This window comes from Notamacropus eugenii, chromosome 1, assembly GCF_028372415.1.
Source record: "Notamacropus eugenii isolate mMacEug1 chromosome 1, mMacEug1.pri_v2, whole genome shotgun sequence".
NCBI lineage: Eukaryota > Metazoa > Chordata > Mammalia > Diprotodontia > Macropodidae > Notamacropus > Notamacropus eugenii.
In genome coordinates, this window is record NC_092872.1 from 356,032,532 (window position 1) to 356,050,720 (window position 18,189).

At 39.7% G+C, this 18,189-nt stretch overlaps 1 protein-coding gene across 4 annotated transcripts in view; it reads right to left on the reverse strand.

The window, feature by feature from the left end:
- Positions 1–17,926, reverse strand: part of CYP46A1 (cytochrome P450 family 46 subfamily A member 1) — a 55,748-nt gene extending 37,822 nt beyond the window's left edge. For 2 of the 4 annotated variants that reach the window (XR_011971889.1, XM_072630263.1), the window contains exons 1-5: positions 17,731–17,926; positions 16,578–16,658; positions 11,905–11,986; positions 6,950–7,023; positions 3,987–4,073 (exon numbers count right to left, since the gene is read on the reverse strand). Coding sequence is in view for 3 of the 4 variants with exons in the window: in XM_072630263.1 (XP_072486364.1) it covers positions 3,987–4,073; positions 6,950–7,023; positions 11,905–11,986; positions 16,578–16,658; positions 17,731–17,873 (467 nt within the window). In the remaining variant the exon portion in view is untranslated. The remainder of the gene's footprint in view (positions 1–3,986; positions 4,074–6,949; positions 7,024–11,904; positions 11,987–16,577; positions 16,659–17,730) is intronic. The other 2 variants (XM_072630262.1, XM_072630264.1) reach the window with 2 other exon arrangements.
- Between the last annotated feature and the right edge of the window lie 263 nt (positions 17,927–18,189).

Genomic DNA, 18,189 nt, shown 5'->3' on the forward strand with positions numbered 1-18,189 from the left:
TGGCTCCAATTTATTTTGCATTTATCCTGTTTGTACCTAGTTGTTTGCTTGTGGTCTCCCCCATTAATTAGACTGTGAGCTCCTTAAGAGTAGGGATTATGTACCTTTCTTTGCATTCCCATCACTTAATCTAGCACAGAGCAGATGCTTAACAAATATTTGTTTGCTGGCTTTCTTTAAGGTCTCATTCAAATCTTTCCTCCCTTGAAAAGTCATCCTTGACCAGACCAATCCATCCCATGGAAAACTCGCTCCTCTGAGTCCCTCCTGTACTTTTACTGAGTGTTTATCCCATTCTGTCTTATGGAATTCCACAAACATGTATAAAGTGCAAGGCATCATGTGGGAGTCCTGCAAAGACTAGATTCCCAGCCCTCAAGGTCCTTATCTTCCACAAGGGAGATACAATATGCATACAGACAGTTCTTGCTATTCATAAGGGGACCATTAAGGGAATAATTCCAATTTGGGAATGTGGGGGAAGGGAGAGTGGAAGAGGCAGGGAGGGAGTCACTCACCTGTGGAGGGAGGGACCAGTACGTGGTTCAAGGTGAGAAGTGAGAGCAGGAGGAGGAACCGACAGGCATGCAGTCAGCCACTTCGGGGCCTGGCCAATATTGAGAGGGAAATAGGGGGCTGGATGGGGACAAGTGGGTGGAGCAGGGCAAACGTGGGGGTTTAGGGGAGGTCCCAAGGCAAATCCAGGATGTGGGTGGATGGGGTGAAGTGTTCTCTCTTTGGGTCTGTTGTGCTTTCACTTGGAGGTTGTTTTTTTGTTTTGTTTTTAGTCTTTTGTGGGGGAAGGGTTGAAGGGAGGAGACCATAGAGCACCAAGTCAAAAGGCAGGTGCAAAAAAGAGCACAGCACTGTACACTAAAGTTAATGCAAGTGCTTTTTTGCAATGTGGATTTATTCCAGAATTCTTTATATGAAGTTGAATTTGCATAGTGCAAATTCAAGTAAAGCAAGAACTGTCTGTTCATATAAGTGAGTAACAGCAATTTCTGGAGAAAAAGAGTACTGACAGTTAGCAGGAGTGGGAACCAGAGGCAGGGAACAGGAAAGGCTTTGCAAAGGAGATCATGTGAGCAAAGGTCCAAAGGGGGAAGATGGAATGGAAAGTCCTGGAACAGCTAGTTTGGTTAGTCAATCCAGTTTGGGTGTAACACTGAATGGCAGAGGTGCCTTGGGCACAGCGGCCCATCTCGAGGTTTCAAGACACCCCAACATATAAAGTACTAAACAAAAGGCCTGGAGTCAATGGTTATCTGATAACTATGCTTATAGCACAGCGCCAGCCATTTTAAGAGTAGAAATCCAGGCCATCAAAGAAAGTGTGACCTTTGTCCTCTGCATCAGCTCAAGGCAACCAATGGTGGGGGACAGGCAGGAATAGTTTCTCAGAGTACAGCCAATAATGTGAAAAGCAGAAGTTTATATCTATGGGATATATCTATGCAAGGTTAGCCTTGGGTTGAATCACACTCTGACTCTCCCTCCCTTCTCCCTCCTCCACAACAGCTTGTAAGGCTTAAAAATCCCAAAGAATGGAACTGCAGATGGAGGTAACAGATAACACTGTACTTCCTCCTGCCAACCACCACCCTGGAGCCAGTCAAAAGTGAAAAAGCCTCCCTAATATACTGATAGGACTTTTCTACCAAAAGGGGAAAGCTAGGAAGGCTAGCTTTTAGGGAAACTGTCACAACACTAACTCAATTAGGACACTGGCTTGGAAAACATCAGCATCAGGAGGCTGTAAAAAAATATCTTTTAGCAAAAGTCATTTGTAAACAGAAGTCTTCTATATGGATTTTTTTTCTTCCTTTTCTCCTTCCCCAAAGTAGATGCTGGAACTGCTAGTTGGTAAAGTAGATGGAGCACAAGGCCTGGAGACAGCCTTGAGTTCACATCTGACCTCAGACACTTACTAACTGTTTGACCCTGGGCAAGTCACTTAACCCTGTTTGCCTCAGTTTCCTCATCTGTAAAATGAGCTGAAGAAGGAAATTGCAAATCACTCCAGTATCTTTGCCAAGAGAATCCAAAAGATGGTCATAAAGAGTTGGATACAACTGAAAAAACAAAAACAAAAAGAAATCGATGCTGACTTACTACTAACAATTCATTTTAAAGAGGCCTTTTTCACTAATAGTAAGAAATGAAGTAAATAGGAAAAACTGGATAATTTTCCTCATTTGAAAGTTCCTGGAACTCACAGAAATAGACCCTTCTTCAAATTGCTATAATAAGAGACCCTAATTTAGAAAGGCTGCATAAAACTGGAAAGGTTGGTTGGAGCTTCATTGTAGAAAGATTTAGATGAGTCTAAGGAGCTTGTCCTAAAGACAATTAGGAACCCCTAAAAATTTTTTGAGTGGGGGAGTGATGTAATAAAGCCTTTGCCTTACAAAGATTAATTTTGGCAGCTGTGTAGAGAATGGATTAGAGAGGAGATGCTGAAGACTTGGAGACCAATTAGGAGTCTGAAGTAATATAGTCCACATCATAGGTAATAAGGGCTTGAATTAGAATAGTGGTAGTGTGAGTGGATATGAGGGATGTTGTAGAGATAGAATTAAATACTGAGGGTCAGGGAGAGAAGGAAAAGTCAAGGTCAACAGAAGATGACTAGAAAGACAGCGGTGCCTCAATCGGAAACTGCAAACTTTGGAAGAAAGGCATACCTGGGGAGAAAGGGAAGATAATAAATTCCATTATGGATATACTAAGTTTGACATATGGATATTCTATTTAAAGGATAGCTGGCCAAGGAGAAACTGGAGTTCTGAGAGAGAGAGAGATTTGATCTGGATATATAGATTTTGAAGTCATCTGCATTGAAATAACTAAATGTGTGGCATTGGATGAAATCACCAATTTAATTACACTCAACAAACACCAAAACAGGATGTGAAGGTAGAATGAAGTCCAAGAGTGGAAAACAGCCATCTTTAGGGAATGAAAGACACAAGTAGGTAGTCCGTCATTAGTTATCTTTGCTTCCAGTTGTAATGTTAAAGGAATTTGAAGATATTCCCTGCCCCTTAATAGGCCCAAGCAACTTGCTTTGCTTTCGCCCAACCCACAGTCTGAGTCACATGGAGCCAATGATGGGAGGAGTTTGCCGAATGAATGGAGCAGGAAGGGTGGAGCTGGGAGAGAGCAAGGCAGAGCTGAGGCAGAGCAGATAGCCTGAGTGAGAAAGGGATGAATTTTGTCTAAGGGAGCTTGTTTGTGGGGAAGCCTAAAAGAGGGAAGGCTTGGGAATGTTGGTGCTCCCTATATTAATAATGTGTATAAACTTCGTGGTTACCATGGTGGTGTCTGAATAAACATTTTGGTTTCTTCTTGAGGAGGAAAGTTTATATTTTGCAAATTTACCCTGGAAATATGTATGCATATCCATAGTGGCTGCTGTGGGTATTGCATTAGTAGTACACAGATCTTCAAAGAAACTATAATTTCAATGATCATGCCTTTTATCCCTTACAATTCCCCATGCCATCCATAGACACTCAAAATCATAGAATATCAGAGTCAAAAGGGACCTTAGCAAAAACACATTCCAATCTCTATTTGGCAGGGAAGGAAATAAGCCCAAAGCACAGGAATCATATTCCCAGGATCATACAACTGGTAAATGTCAGACATGGTCATCAAAATCAGGTCTTGTGCCTTTTTGACCATGCCATGCTGGCTCCCAAATAAGTGCTATTAATTAAAAGAAAAATTTGTTTTTCTTTACCTGACCTAATACCTTACTCACAATGTGCCTCCTTTTGAGTAAGCATGTCAACTCTTCTCTCAGTTAGGAAATTGTTATATCCCTACCATTGCCAAAAGCATATAAAGATCATTTTAGAGCAAACTAGAAACACCTGAGATGTAGTCATGGTAATTCCAGCTATCCCCGTCTTGCACTTCTGTGGCCTCAACATCCATATGCATATGATTTACTATACCACCTTCTACTGCCCACTCACCTTCGGTGAAAAGCTAGATCCAAAATTCTCCGCTGCTTCTGCCAAAGTTCATGATCCAATTCTGACACCAAACCTCTCCCTAAAAATCTTGGAAATACAAGACACCAGGAAAAAGAAATGTTATAGATCATAATCTCTCAGTCCCTTAATACATAATCTTGATGAGTTGTTATGGTGCAAACCCCCTCCAAAAAACAAACAACAACAACAACAACAAAATCTAGTGGACAATCTACATATGGCAGGCCAGTCCTCAAACAACAGGCACATGGCTCACAACTGGATCCAAATTCAGAGTCTTTCTAGATTTGCAGGAATCAACAGAATTTGGACTTCAATGGCAAAGCTTTGGAAAGGCCAGGCTCAATTCCACCCCAAAAGAAGCATTGGAGAAGGATATCAGTGGAGGTCTGTTGTTCAGTCGTGTCCAACCCATTTGAGGTTTACTTGACAAAGATACCATAGTGGTTTGCCATTTCCTTCTCCAGCTCATTTTACAGATGGGGAAACTGAAGCAAACAGGGTTAAGTGACTTCCCCAAGGTCACACAATTAGTAAGTGTCTGAGGCCAGATTTGAAATCAGGAAGACGAGTCTTCTTGAGTTTAAGCATCCACTGTGTGACCATTTGCATTATTATAATAGTGATAACAACAGATGCTCATATTTCTATAGAGCTTGGCAGCTTACAAAAATTTTGGCAGTCACACTATGAAACAGGTTATGCACCTATCATTGGTGTTTTACAGATGAGGAGACTGAGATACATTTAGCAGAAGCTTGGGGAGAAAAGTTTATGACCAAGATGTCAGAGTTAGGAAGTCCTAAGTCCAGTCCTCTTCCTTCCTGACTCTCCTTATCTCTCCCTCATACTTTATTATTTTCCATTATGAAAACCAGTGTCTAACCATGTAGCAAAACAGTAACAACACCAAAAATCCCTGTTCATACAAAGGACATGCTAGGTACAGTGCACATTCATGTTGATTTCTGATACCTCTAGCCCCTCAAAAGGAGGAATCATATTCCCTTTACATGGGGGAACTCCGAAATCTAGAATTACCAAAGGAAATTAAATTATACTCATTCTATCGTCTTTTCTAAGACAATGAAGGGCACAGGAAGTTTTTTTTTTTAAAAGAATGAAAGAAAATGCTAGCCCATCTATTCATCAAACATTACACTAAACAATAATCTGTTGTACTTGTATATACTTTACAAATTGCTTTTGCACTACCTTATTTGATCATTTCAAGTATTATCATTCCCTTTTACAAAGAAGAAGCTAAGACTCAGTCACATGAGTCTAAATTCTTATGGGGTATCTCAAACTAGATGTCCCCTCAGCATCTTATACTCCAACATAGCCTAAAAGAGAACCATTATCTTCCCCTTAAAGTTTGCCACTCTTCCTAACTTTCTTATTTCTAGTGATAGCACCACCAAAATCCAGTCACTCGGACCAAAAATTAGAGAATTACCTTGGACCCTCTTCCTCTCATTGCCCACATTCAGTCAAATGGGAAGCCCCACTGATTTTATGGCCACCATCTCTACAGGGTGTCCCAAAAGTCTAGTACAACTGCAAGGTTTAATAGCTTAAATAGTTTTAATAGCTTCAAGCTACATTAAGACATTTAGGACACCCTGCTGATTTGGTAAATCCTTAGATGGAGATTTGCCCACTCATCTACTTACTCCTACTGACACCACTCTAACTCAAGTCTTATATCTCACCTGGGCTAGCACAATAATCTCTTAACTGATCACCCCACCTCTCTTGTCCACTGTCTAATCTATCTTGCATGTGACACTAATTAATTTTCTTAATGCACAGATTTGACCATGCTATTACCCTTCTCAAGACTGTTAAGTGACTCCCAACTGCTTCTTAGAAAAAAAAATAGAACCTCTTTTGTTGGGCTTTAAGATATTCTACCATCAGGCTCCAAGCTACTGTTCTAGCCTCATTATACTCTACCAAGTGATCCTCATTTTTACCGACGGCACCTAGGTGACACAGTGCTTAGAGCATAGGACCTACAGTCAGGAAATCTTGGGTTCAAATCCTACCTCAAATATACTTAATAGCTATGCAAGATTCGACACATCACTTAATCTGTCTGCCTCAGTTTCATCATCTGCAAAAGAGAGACAATGAAAGTTCCTGGCTCCCAGGATTATTGTGAAGATCAAATTAGATAATATTTGTAGTGTTTTGCAAGCATTAAAGGATTATATCAACGCTAGTGATTATCATTTCTAATTTCACAAAGCACGCTCCACCACTTACACCTAAAATGGCTGCTTCTATCCAACTTTTATTCTGTACCTGTTGAAGCCCAGATTGCTTGCAGTGAACTCAGTGGCCTACATTTAAAGAGTCAAGAGCGACCTGCATTCAGATCTGCCTCTGCATCTTAATAGTTGCATGGTCATGAAGAAGTCATTTAACTGCTCTTAACCTCAGTTTCCTCACCTGCAAAGTGGGATAATACCTGTAGTATCTATCTTACAGCATTTTTAAAAGGATCAAATGAAATAATGCACATAGAATGCTTTGTAAATCCTAAAGCACTATAAAAAGTCAGTTTATTATCACTGTTGGTATTAGAAGCCTTTCTCTTAAAGGTCCAGCTTTGGTACCACCTGTTTCATAAATCCTTCCCAAACCGCTGCCAACTAAAAGGAATTCTTTCTTTCTTTGATCTATTAAACTACCCGATCTCTCCTTGACACTTCAATCCCACTTTAACTTGTAGTAGTCTCTATAGGTAGAAATTCTTCAAAAGCAAGGCTTGTTTTGTTGTTCAGGGATGTACTCCTGAACACAGTAGACATTTAAAAACATCTGGTGTACTGAACTGAATTTATTGAACCCTAGGGATGAGGTACCCATGGAATGACTGAACCCATCAGTCTTTTCTACTCATCCCAAATATATTTTGTTATAACATCTTTTACCTTTCACCAAACAAATTCTGTAACTTTGAGTAGATACGAGCATCCTTTTTGTACTGGGAGGACATCAGGAATACCTAAAGAGCAAATTAAGATTATCTTTTTTTTATTAGTGTTATACATCTGCATATCTCTTATTCTTCCTAAATACAGTTGTTATTGCGTTCGTCCTTCGTTGCTGAAAAAGACTATGACATCAGAGAAATGATGACATGACTTGCACTTGACTTTGTTTGAGTGAGGGAGGGCTGTGCAGGTCACCAGCCTCACTTCTCCTCCTGAGCCATCTGGGTCCAGTGACCAGATATTTATCAGGATGACTAGAGATGACCTAGGATGCAGTGGGGGACCTTAGCCTTTCCAAGGATTCACTTTGAGGGAAGTTATGCCCATTGAGTGAATAGGCCTCTTTAAGAAGTATTTAATGCTACAGAAAAGTTAAGAAGGCAATTAAAAGTCACTGTAATTTTGTCAAGACAGTAAGAGAGAGGGAAAGATAACTAATGGACCTACCAAGAGAATAAGGAAAAGGCACCCATTGACAATATTAACCCCCTTGGATAACTGCCTCTTGGCAAATTTAAGGGAAGTCATGGACAGGAATCGCACAGGATAACCAGACAAAGAGAAGCTATGATCTGTATCTTTGAAAAGATTATCCACATAGGTGAGACCATAGTTCCATGTTGGAACACTCATAGCTCATGTTTCATAGCACTTTTTATTTTACAAAGTAGCAATTACATGGGCAGCTAGGTGGTACAGTGGATAGAGCGCTGGGCCTGGAATCAGGAGGACCTGAGTTCAAATGTGGCCTTAGACACTTACTAGCTGTGTGATTCTGGGTCACTTAACCTTATTTGGCTCAGTTTCCTTAACTGTAAAATAAACTGGAGAAGGCAATGGCAAACCTTCCAGTATCACTGCCAAGAAAACCTCAAATGGTGTCACCAAGAATCTGACACAACTAAATTTACAAAATAACAACAATTATATGAAAGAATGATTATAATATTTATGGTTTTATTTGTATGCTGTGGTACAAGTTGGAAGTTACCCTGGGTTCTTAAAAAGCAGTTTTGTACAGAACAGTGAAAAAATGTCAAAGATAAGGGTAGTGAGTAGTTTACTGGGACAAATTTATGTATTTTTAAATGCCTCTCTCCCTTTGGGTATATTAACTATAACTTCAGCTCATTAAATATGGCAGATTTTGTCATAATGAAAAGGGTTCAACAGCAGTCCCTAAAATAGAATTTTGTTTTCTAAGGACTGACTTAATTAAGTATGGAGACCTTAGAGAGAGTTAGAGTGCTGGGTCTAGAGTCAGGTAACCCCATATTCAAATCTTACCTAACATACTTACTAGCTACATGTAAGTCACTGGTCAACCAGGTTTGCAACCTCACTATCCTTCTCAGCTCCTCACTCTCACTCCATGTATTCAATCAGGTGCCAAATTTGGTTGTATCTCCCTCCACGGCATCTGTCATAGACATCCTCTTTTTTCTGGTCACAAGGCCTCCACCCTAGTTAGGGCTCTCATCTCTATGCATTTGGACTATGGCAATGGCCCCCTTTTGTCTTCCTGTTTGGCATTTAAAATTTCTTTAAATGGCCTCATTCTTCCTTCTTGATTTATTGACCATTCCTCTGAGGCACTACATGGTCCAGCTAAACTGGCCTTTCTACTGTTCTTCACATGTGATATTCTTATCACTTGCCTCTGGGTTTGTCTCTGGAACTGGGTGTTCCTTTTGCTCCAACTGTCCTCACTTCTTAATTCTCCCTCTTGAAATCTCTGGCTTCCTTCTAGACTCAAGTGCCATCTCCTACAAGGAGACCTTTCATCACCCTCTCAGGCCTTCTCCATCAAGGTTACCTTGGGTGTGTTGTGTATAAACTCCTATACATACATATTATCTTTCCCATTGAGGGGAAGGAGTAATCAGAATGCAAGGCGTTTTGGGATGGGGAGAGGAGAGATATGGGTAGAAAATTTGGAACTCAAAATTTTGTGGAAATGAATGCTGAAAACTTAAAATAAATTAAAAAAATTTTTAAAAAAGAAATTTAGCAAAGATGAGAAGAGATATAGGATGATAATAACAAAGATGGAAGGACCAAGGGAGTGTTTTTTAAGGATGAAGGAGATATGGACATGTTTGTAAGCAACAGGGATACTGAAGATTGAAAAAAAATATAGGGAAGATAGGACAATCTACAGGAAAAAAGGAGAGGGGATGGGATCCAAGATACATATAGAGGGATTGGCCTTGGCAAAGAGGTCAATTTAGTATATTGGAAATTTGGAATAGTGAGAAAAGTACTGAATTTAGAGTCAGAGAGCATGACTTTGAGTCTCAGTTTTCTCATTCCTAAAATGAGTGGGTTAGATTAGATGGCCTCCGAAGTCCCTTCTAGCAACCTCTGAACCTGATTCTAAGTCTTTCTAAGTCTTCCACCACTCTTATTTATTCCACCACACTGCCTCTCCTCATCCATGTAGGTCTCCCAACAAAGCTAGAAGAAGACTACTTATTGGTGGATTGTAAAGGACATGCCAGTTTCATTCAGAAGTTATACTAAATGATCTCTGGGGTAGTTTCTAATTCTGGGACTTCATAGTTCTATAGTGTTCTTATTTAAACACCTTTTCACTTAAAGGAATTTAAATGATGTATTTTATCTTCTAAAGTTTGGGTTTTGTTGGGGAGATTTTAGCTACTGCTCATGATTTATTGTTCAATAATCTTAAAGTCAGAATCAGTGTTTACAAGAAATATAGTTTGTTGTTATTTTTGGTTCTTTTAGTTATTTAGTTATTACATAATAACTAAACAGTAATTATTTCTCTTTTACCCAGGACCCTTGGGAATCTTCCCCTCTCCGTTTGATTTTTTTTTTTTTATTAAAGTGGCCATCCCTTGAGTAATTTAAAGAAGCCTATTCATTGAAAGGGTATATCTCACTCAAAGTGAGAATGTGATAAGACCTTAACCTGAAAGGGCTAGAGTTTCTCTCACATTGCATCTATCTCCAGTCATCCTGATGATTATCAGGCCACTGGACCCAGATGGCTCAGGAGGAGAAAGTGAGGTTGGTGACTTTGCACAGCTCTCCCTCGCTCAAATCAAAGTCAAGTGCAAGTCACATCATCATCATGACATCATGGTCCTCTTCAAGAATGAAGGACAAAACACAACCAGTTGTTTTAGCAGTATCTGACTCTGTGACCCCAACTGGGATTTTTCTGGCAAAGATATTGGAGTAGTTTGCCATCTCTTTCTCCAGCTCATCTTATAGACAAGGAAACTTAAGGCAAACAGGATTAAGAGATTTACCCAGGGTCTCACAGTTAATGTCTGAGGTCGGATTTGAACCGGTCTTCCTGACTCCAGGAGTGGCACGCTATCCACTCAGTGATCTAGATGACCCTAAAAGTCATATTTCAATCATATTCAACTCTTTATGACCCCATTAGGGGTTTCCTTGGCAAAGACACTATAGTGATTTGCCATTTCCTTCTCCAGTTCATTTTACAGATGAAGAAAATGAAGCAAATAGGGCTCATACAGCTAGTAAGTGTCTGAGGCCAGATTTGAACTTGGGAAGATGAGTCTTTGTGACTTCAGGCACATCACTCTATTCATTGAGCCCCCTAGCTGCCCTTGAGTAACTAGTATAATAATTATACAAATTGTATGCATATATATGTATGTATGTATGTAAATGCAAGTAAGCCAACACAGTACAATCTTTGGCAGGTCCTACACCAAGCTGGAAAGGCTCTGAGTACAGTTCTGGCAATGAAATATATGTGTCTCATCCAAGGACTAGACTAGCCAGGTGCGGAAAAGCTCGTCACCAGAAGCCCGGCTGTTAGGTAGGTGCTGATTTTTTTCAGTCATAGAATCTGACTTGGGCATAGAACAACTGAGGTTTACATTGATAGAAAGGGCCTAGAGAGGTGATTCACTTAGAGTTTAGCAAGGCATTTGATGCTCTTATCCTCTTCCTGTAGAAAAGATGGGGATATGTAGGCTAGACCAATGCTTTTTAAATTGTAGGTTGAGGCCCCATATGGGGTCAGAAAAAATTCCATAACAATAAAATGTTTCTGAACACGCAATGGCCAAAAATTAATTTAAAATCAAATGCATGATGAATCCAAGGTGGTTCTGGCAGAGTTGGCTTAGGCTGCATCACACAACTTCACTGCAACCTTGGTCATGAACAAAAAGCACACACACTTTGCATTTGTGTGCCCTTAGGCCTTAACACCACCGAACAGGGGTGTTGATTATATTTATGTGATCAAAGTGATTGTTGACCCCTCATGAACTTGTACAGCAGGCCCTCCTCTATCTTGGCTGTTATACTGCTCTGGTACCTGTGCCACAAAAACCCCAAAGGGGGTCACAAAGAGTCAGACATAACTGAAACAAGTGAACAACAACATGCAGAACAGGCAGCTTCAAGAATTAGGAAATGCCCTCTCAGCCATGGTCATCAAGCAAAAGCTGAATGACCACTTGTCAGGTAGGTTGCAGAAAAGGGAGGTTGTTTCAGCAGAAGTTGAAACAGATTGCTTCTGGGGTCTCCTGTTATTCAGTGAGTGGCTACCACAGTGAAGTCACAGCTTTTTGGAAGAATGGAAGTATACACACACACACACACACACACACACACACACACACACACACACACACGATCAAAGGCATTAGAATAAAAAAGGGTCTTGGATATAATCTATTTCAACCTGACTTTTCCCGTTATTTTACACATAAGGAAAAAGAGGCTCAAGGGAGTCAGAAAACTTACTCAAGATCATCCAGATATAAATAAGTGGCAAGGCTGAGATTTGAACTCAGATCTTCTGACTCCAATAGGGTCAGAATCGAGTGCCTTATTCATTAGTACTTAATTGGTGGAGGACAGGGATTCAATTTACATACCTTGACTAACTCAGGACTTGTAATAATCACTGAAGCTCGGTGAAAGACATTTATCCGTACAATGGGTCCATATTCTTTGGCCCTGTGGAGCAAAATGAGAGAGAAAATGATCATATTCAAAAAGAATTCGCTCCCTGTGAAATAGTTCAACAGATACCACGTCACAATATATATTTGGAAACAGAAAAGAGACTCCTGTGCTTTAGTTTCTAAATATTAGATTTCTTATGATATTATAACACTATCAGACCTCATAAGCAATGCTCCAGTCTCTCTGTCATAATTTAATGTTTTGACAAATATTTATTATCTACTAACTCCAGAACCTTGTAGAAAAGTCTTTTTTCCAATGCTTTACCATGCCTTGGGGGTATAATACTTGATATCATAGGCCTGAAGTCAGGAAGATTCATTTTCCTGAGTTCAAATCTGACCTCAGATACTTACTAGCTGTGTGACCCTTGATAAGTCACTTAACCCTGTTTATCTCAGTTTTCTCATCTGTAAAATGAGCCAGGGAAAGAAACAGCAAACTACTCCAATATCTTTACCAAGAAAACCCCAAATGGGGTCATGAAGAGTCAGACATGACTGAAAACTACTAAGCAAAATACAATCCCACAAGAAGCAATTATATTAAACTTCTCCTATATACCTGGCACCAGGGAGACAAAGACAAACTCAAACAATTCCTAAGTCTTCAAGGAACTTATATTCTATTGAGGGAAACAACAGATACATATAAGTATGTACAAAATACACAAACAAGGTAAATGGGAAGAAGATGAGGCTGGGATGGGGGTAGGGAGTAGAATCAGAAAAGACATTCATGGACATGGTTGAACTTGAGTGAGCTGAGCCTTGCAGAAGCTGGGGGTTCTAGGAGGCAGAGGATAGAAAAAAGGACATTTCAGGCTTACAGGGAAGCCTGTATTGGGGGTCCTACCAAGCTTGAAAGGCTTCAAAGAAGAGCCAGGTGCAGAAGAGAGTATGTCTATAATCTCAGAACAAGATTAAATGGAGAGAAGTTCAATAACAGAACTCTGGCTGCCAGGTGATGAATTTTTAGGCTATGGCAATTCATGATAATTATCAACTAAGAAATAGAGGCAGCAATCTGCTTCAGTGGATAGAATGTATCCATCAAGGAAAGCACAATTCTTTTGCAATATCAAATTAATTGATGTCCAATGTATTTGATAGAATTTTTTTTAAGTTTGCAACAAATCTTGTCACAAAATCCCATTTGAAACTCAGTAAGCATAATAATTTCTAAATCCAAGGTGATGAAATCAGAATAGTATATTCAGAGGCAGAAGAGATCTCCTTAGTCATTTAATCCAATCTCTTTCTTTTGCAATTAAGGAAACTGAAGCCTGAAACTGTTAACTCATACAGGTAGTAAACAGTAGAGTCAGAACCTGAACCCAGGTCCTTGGACTTCAAATACAGCCTTCCTTCTTCAGTAACATAGGACTTCTCATGTTCTTTCTCATGCTTCCCAAGAGGAAGGACTTCTTTGGAGGTAGTATTGTAAGGAACAACACTAGTCTATCAATTACTTTTTTTTTACTGTATTTTTTTGTATTTTACTGTACTTTTTTTTATTTTACTGTACTGATCCAAGATACTCCCATATCTGAGATACTAAATAAAAGGTCCTTAGTGAATGTTAACCTCTGTACTATATACATGTAGCATACTTTAGGGTCAGAAACCTTAAGAGTTCAATCAGAAGTCTATCAACAAATTCTGTCACCTTTGTCTTTGCAGTCTTTCATAACTGCAATCTCTCATGGTCTCTGTAAGGAAGAGTTTCTCAGAGTTTAGTCAAAAACATGAAGAACACTGCTTATCTTTTTATTTTATTTTTCTCAATTATATGTAAACAAAATTTTAAAATTCATTTTTTAAAATTTTGAGTTCCAAAATCTCTTTATCACTCTATCCCTCCTCTTAACCTCCACCCTTGAGAAGGCAAACAATTTGATATAGATCATACATATGAAGTCATGCAAAACATATTTCCATATTAGCTATAACATGTGGTTATCTTTATGTGAAAAAAAAACCCAGTCAGCCTTGGCTTGAACCAAACTCTAACATTCTCTCCCTTCTTTATCACCCTCAATAAATTATAATGCTCAAAAGTCCCTGAATGTGGATCTGCAAATTGAAGTGACAGTTAACACCTTGCTTGCTTCCCCATCAATCATAACCCTTGGTGAAAATTATAAAGGAAAATGTAGGCATGAGGTTATGAAAAACTGCCTAACAATTAGAACTATGCCAAGGTAGAATTGGCATCTTTGGAAGAAAATGGGCTCCTTCTCACCAGAGTTGGCAAACAAAGACTAAAGGGGGGAAGAAAGGAGTGTTGTCGTTTCAGTTATGTCAGATTCTTTGTGTCTCCATTTGGGGTTTTCTTAGCAACAAACCACTTGGTTTGCCCTTTTCTTCTCTAGATCATTTTATAGATGAGAAACAAGTATTCTTAGTCAAATAAGGTTGAACTAATTGGCCTTTGAGGTTCCTTCTGAGACTGAAATGTTGTGATTCTATTTAAAAGTATATATAAGAAAATCTGGGAAAAAAATCTATATTTGGTCCAGGAAGGACGGTGAAATTGAAAGTCATAAAAAGTCCAGTCCTCAACATCCCAGCAAAGATCTAAAAAGTGCACCAGATCAAACAATGATCAAGAAATCCAAATAGAAGTAATAGTAAGTTCTTCTATAACAGACTATGCAAAAAGATAATGAGAAGCTGTCAAGCACTAGGAAAGAGGGGCCACCAGTGAAGCTAGCAGATGCTCAGGCATACAGGCTGAAAGTCTGCCAACACTTAGACGAGGCTCACTCCAACAGAACCTAAAGCCTGTAGCATTGATCCAGGGGAACTGGGGGTGGGGAAGAGGGAGAAAGCCCACACAGTTGTCATGAAAATTCAGGAGGACTAAAACCCACACCACAGCTCTCTGCCATTACCTATGGGGCAAAGAATCAGTAGTGCTAGGATCAGGAAACCCCAGAGGGGCCCAAAATCCACACATCCATCCGCTGGGGATACCCCACAGGGGCATCAACCTGCCAGGGGCTCTGAGCACAGATACACCGGAGATGACAAAATCCAGTACTAAGAGCCTAGAAAATTGAGGTCAGGAACAAAGAGGGACTGACTGTCTCGTCCAAAACTGTGGGAGAAAGGTAGATCCTGGCCCTGATACCAAGTTCCAAATTAGAAACTGAGACTAGAGATATGAGTAAACAGAAGGTACTGAACACTATGAAGAACAGGCAGTTTTCAGATGAAGAAATTAAAGCTATCTACAGTCATATGAAATAATGTTCTAAATCACTGTTGATTAGAGAAATGCAAATAAAAAACTCTGAGGTACCACATCACACCTATCAGATTGGCTAATATGACAAAGCAGGAAAATGACAAATGTTGAAGGTGTAGGAAAACTGGAAAATACATTGTGGGTAGAGTTCTGAACTGATCCAACCATTCTGGAAAGCAATTTGGAACTACGCCCAAAGGGCTATAAAATTGTGCATACTCTTTAAACCAGCAACACCACTGTACCCCAAAGAGATCATAAAAATGGGAAAAAGACCTATATGTACAAAAAACATTTATAGTAGCTCTTTTTGTAATGGCAAAGAATTAGAAATTGAGGGGAAGCCCAACCAACGGGGAATGGCTGAACAAGCTGTGGTACATGAATATAATGGAATACTATTGTGCTATAAGAAATGAGTAAGTGGATTTCAGAAAAACCTGAAAAGACTTACATGAACTGATGCTGAGTGAAGTGAGAAGAACCAGGACAACATTGTACACAGTAATGGCAACATTATGCAATAAGTAACCTGATAAATTTAACTCTTCACAGCAATACAAGGATCTAAGACAATTCCAAAAGACTTATGGAAAATGCCATCCACATCCAGAGAAAGAACTATGGAGCCTGAATGCAGATTGAAGCATACGGTTTTCTCTTTTTTTGTTTCTTCTTTCTTGTGGTTTTTCATTTTGGTTCAAATTCTTCTTTACAACATGACTAATGTGGAACTATGTTTAATATTATTATACATGTATAGCATATATCACATTGCATGTCATCTTGGGGAGGCAGGAGTGGAGAGAGGGAGAGAAAATATAGAACTCAAAATCTTATAGAAGTGAATGTTGAAAATTAAAAACAAATAAATAAAGTTTTAAAAATACATTTGAATCCATTTATAACTTAAGAAAAATACCAACCATTAATGTTTATACACAAAGAACTATTGGAATCTTAGTATTCTCTCCCACTATTCTTGATATGACCATCAATAATAACATCAATAACTACGGAAGCGGTTTTGCATTTTTACATTTTGTGGGTCTTCTTTGGCCCCCAAATATATCATCTTGTGGCCAATCTACTGCTAATGATCTTCACAAGGTGACTTGGACAGAGGGCAAAGACTATTGTCAGGCCCTCACCTTCCCTGAACCAGCCAGAATTTGTTCTCCATTGTTCTGGCTTTAGAGAACCCAGGATCATCCCCATACCAATAAGAGTCATCCAAAGAGGGCTTATGTGGAAATATTTAAATGAAATAGAATTATTTAGATACACACACACTACACACACACACTACACCACACAAATTATAACTCACCATTCCAAAAATATATCCTGTCGAATTTTACCACTGTCCTTTGCTTGTCTTGTGAGGTAAGATAAGTGTCCAAAGAAGAAACTGAAAAAAAAAAATCAGAGCTGACTAGAAATTGGAGTCAGAGATACAGAGAAAATATACATTTATTTGCACTTTATAGTAATTTTTATCCACAGCCTTCATGGGTAAGTGGTATTTGATGGCTTCATTCCATCAATAAATCATGTCACATGTACCATGCTCAAATAAAACAAATCTCATGTTTTAATATATTCAGGAAAATATTCATTTATTTAGTGAACAACATAAACAAGTGCAGTTAAGTATAAATTGTGGGTTCTATCTGACCAGGGACCTCCTAACAGTGATGATAATGGACTCAAAATGCAGAATACCACATATATTTGTGGACATAGCTAATGAGGGAAATTTCTGACTATGCATATTTATTAAAAGGGTTTTCTTTTTTCTTTTTTGTTTGTTTAATTGGGGAAGGGGAGTAATGGGAAAGGGAAAAGAAATGTTGATTAACGGAAAAAATAATAAAATTACTTTTAAAGATCAAATAGACTTAGACTATATCAAAAATATTGCTCTAAATAATTTACATGACACTGTAAACATTTCTCCACTCTCTCTGGGTTTCAGTTTACTACTTTGGGAAATTCTGAGGGTGGAAAGAATTTCGAAAGGGCATCGCAGCTTCCTCTTAACCAAGGGGGTTTCTGGAGCAGGCTCTCTCCCTGATTGTTAAATTTTGAGAGAAAAGCAGAATTTGATTGTGTTTTGCTGATTGTCTAGACTTCATGAAAATGTTAATAATGCAGGTTAGATCTGAGTGTATGTGTAACTTTACCCCTCCAAGAGCCTGGTGGTTCATCATTTACAGCAAACCTCTGTACAGTTCTATAAACATTGCTTGAGCTCAGTAGTGCAGTAGAAGGGTCAAGGAGTGAAGGTTGGTTAATGAATAATGATGATCCTAATGAAGATGATTTATAGATTTATAGATTTATGATTTATAGATGATGTTTACTTAGCGCTTTTAAGGCTGGTAAAATACTTCACCTCCATTACGTTGTGGGATTGCCACAACACCCCTGCTCTTTGCCCCAGTGAGCCACCGGGCCTCTGCCCCAACCCCAGCCCTCACCTGGCTCTGGGCGGCCCAGGGATGTGGTCATAGCGCAGGTGGACGTAGTGCACGAAGGCGCAGTAGAAAGCGAAAGCAAGCAGGGCCGCGGAGAAGAAGAGGCAGAGCCAGCTCTCCCACACACTGCCAGACACCGTCTCCATTGCTCCAGCGTGCCCTTTAAACAGTGACTCACGGCGGGGCCTGGGACCCTGGCCATCAGCGCTTGCACCTCCCAGTCCCCGCCCCAGTCCCCTCCTCCGCTCTCCAGCCTTCCCCTCCGCGTCCTCGCTCTGCCTCGTCTTCTTTTCTACTCTGCCCCATCCCCGCCATGGCACCCCGCTTCTCCCATCCTGCCTGGAAGCAGCTCCTTCCAGCTCCCCGTCCAGTCTTTGCTCCATCCCTTTCATCCCATCACCTTGCACCTCGCTCTCACAGCTATGTGAGCCCTTCGTCATTCTCCAGTAATGCATTTTAGCC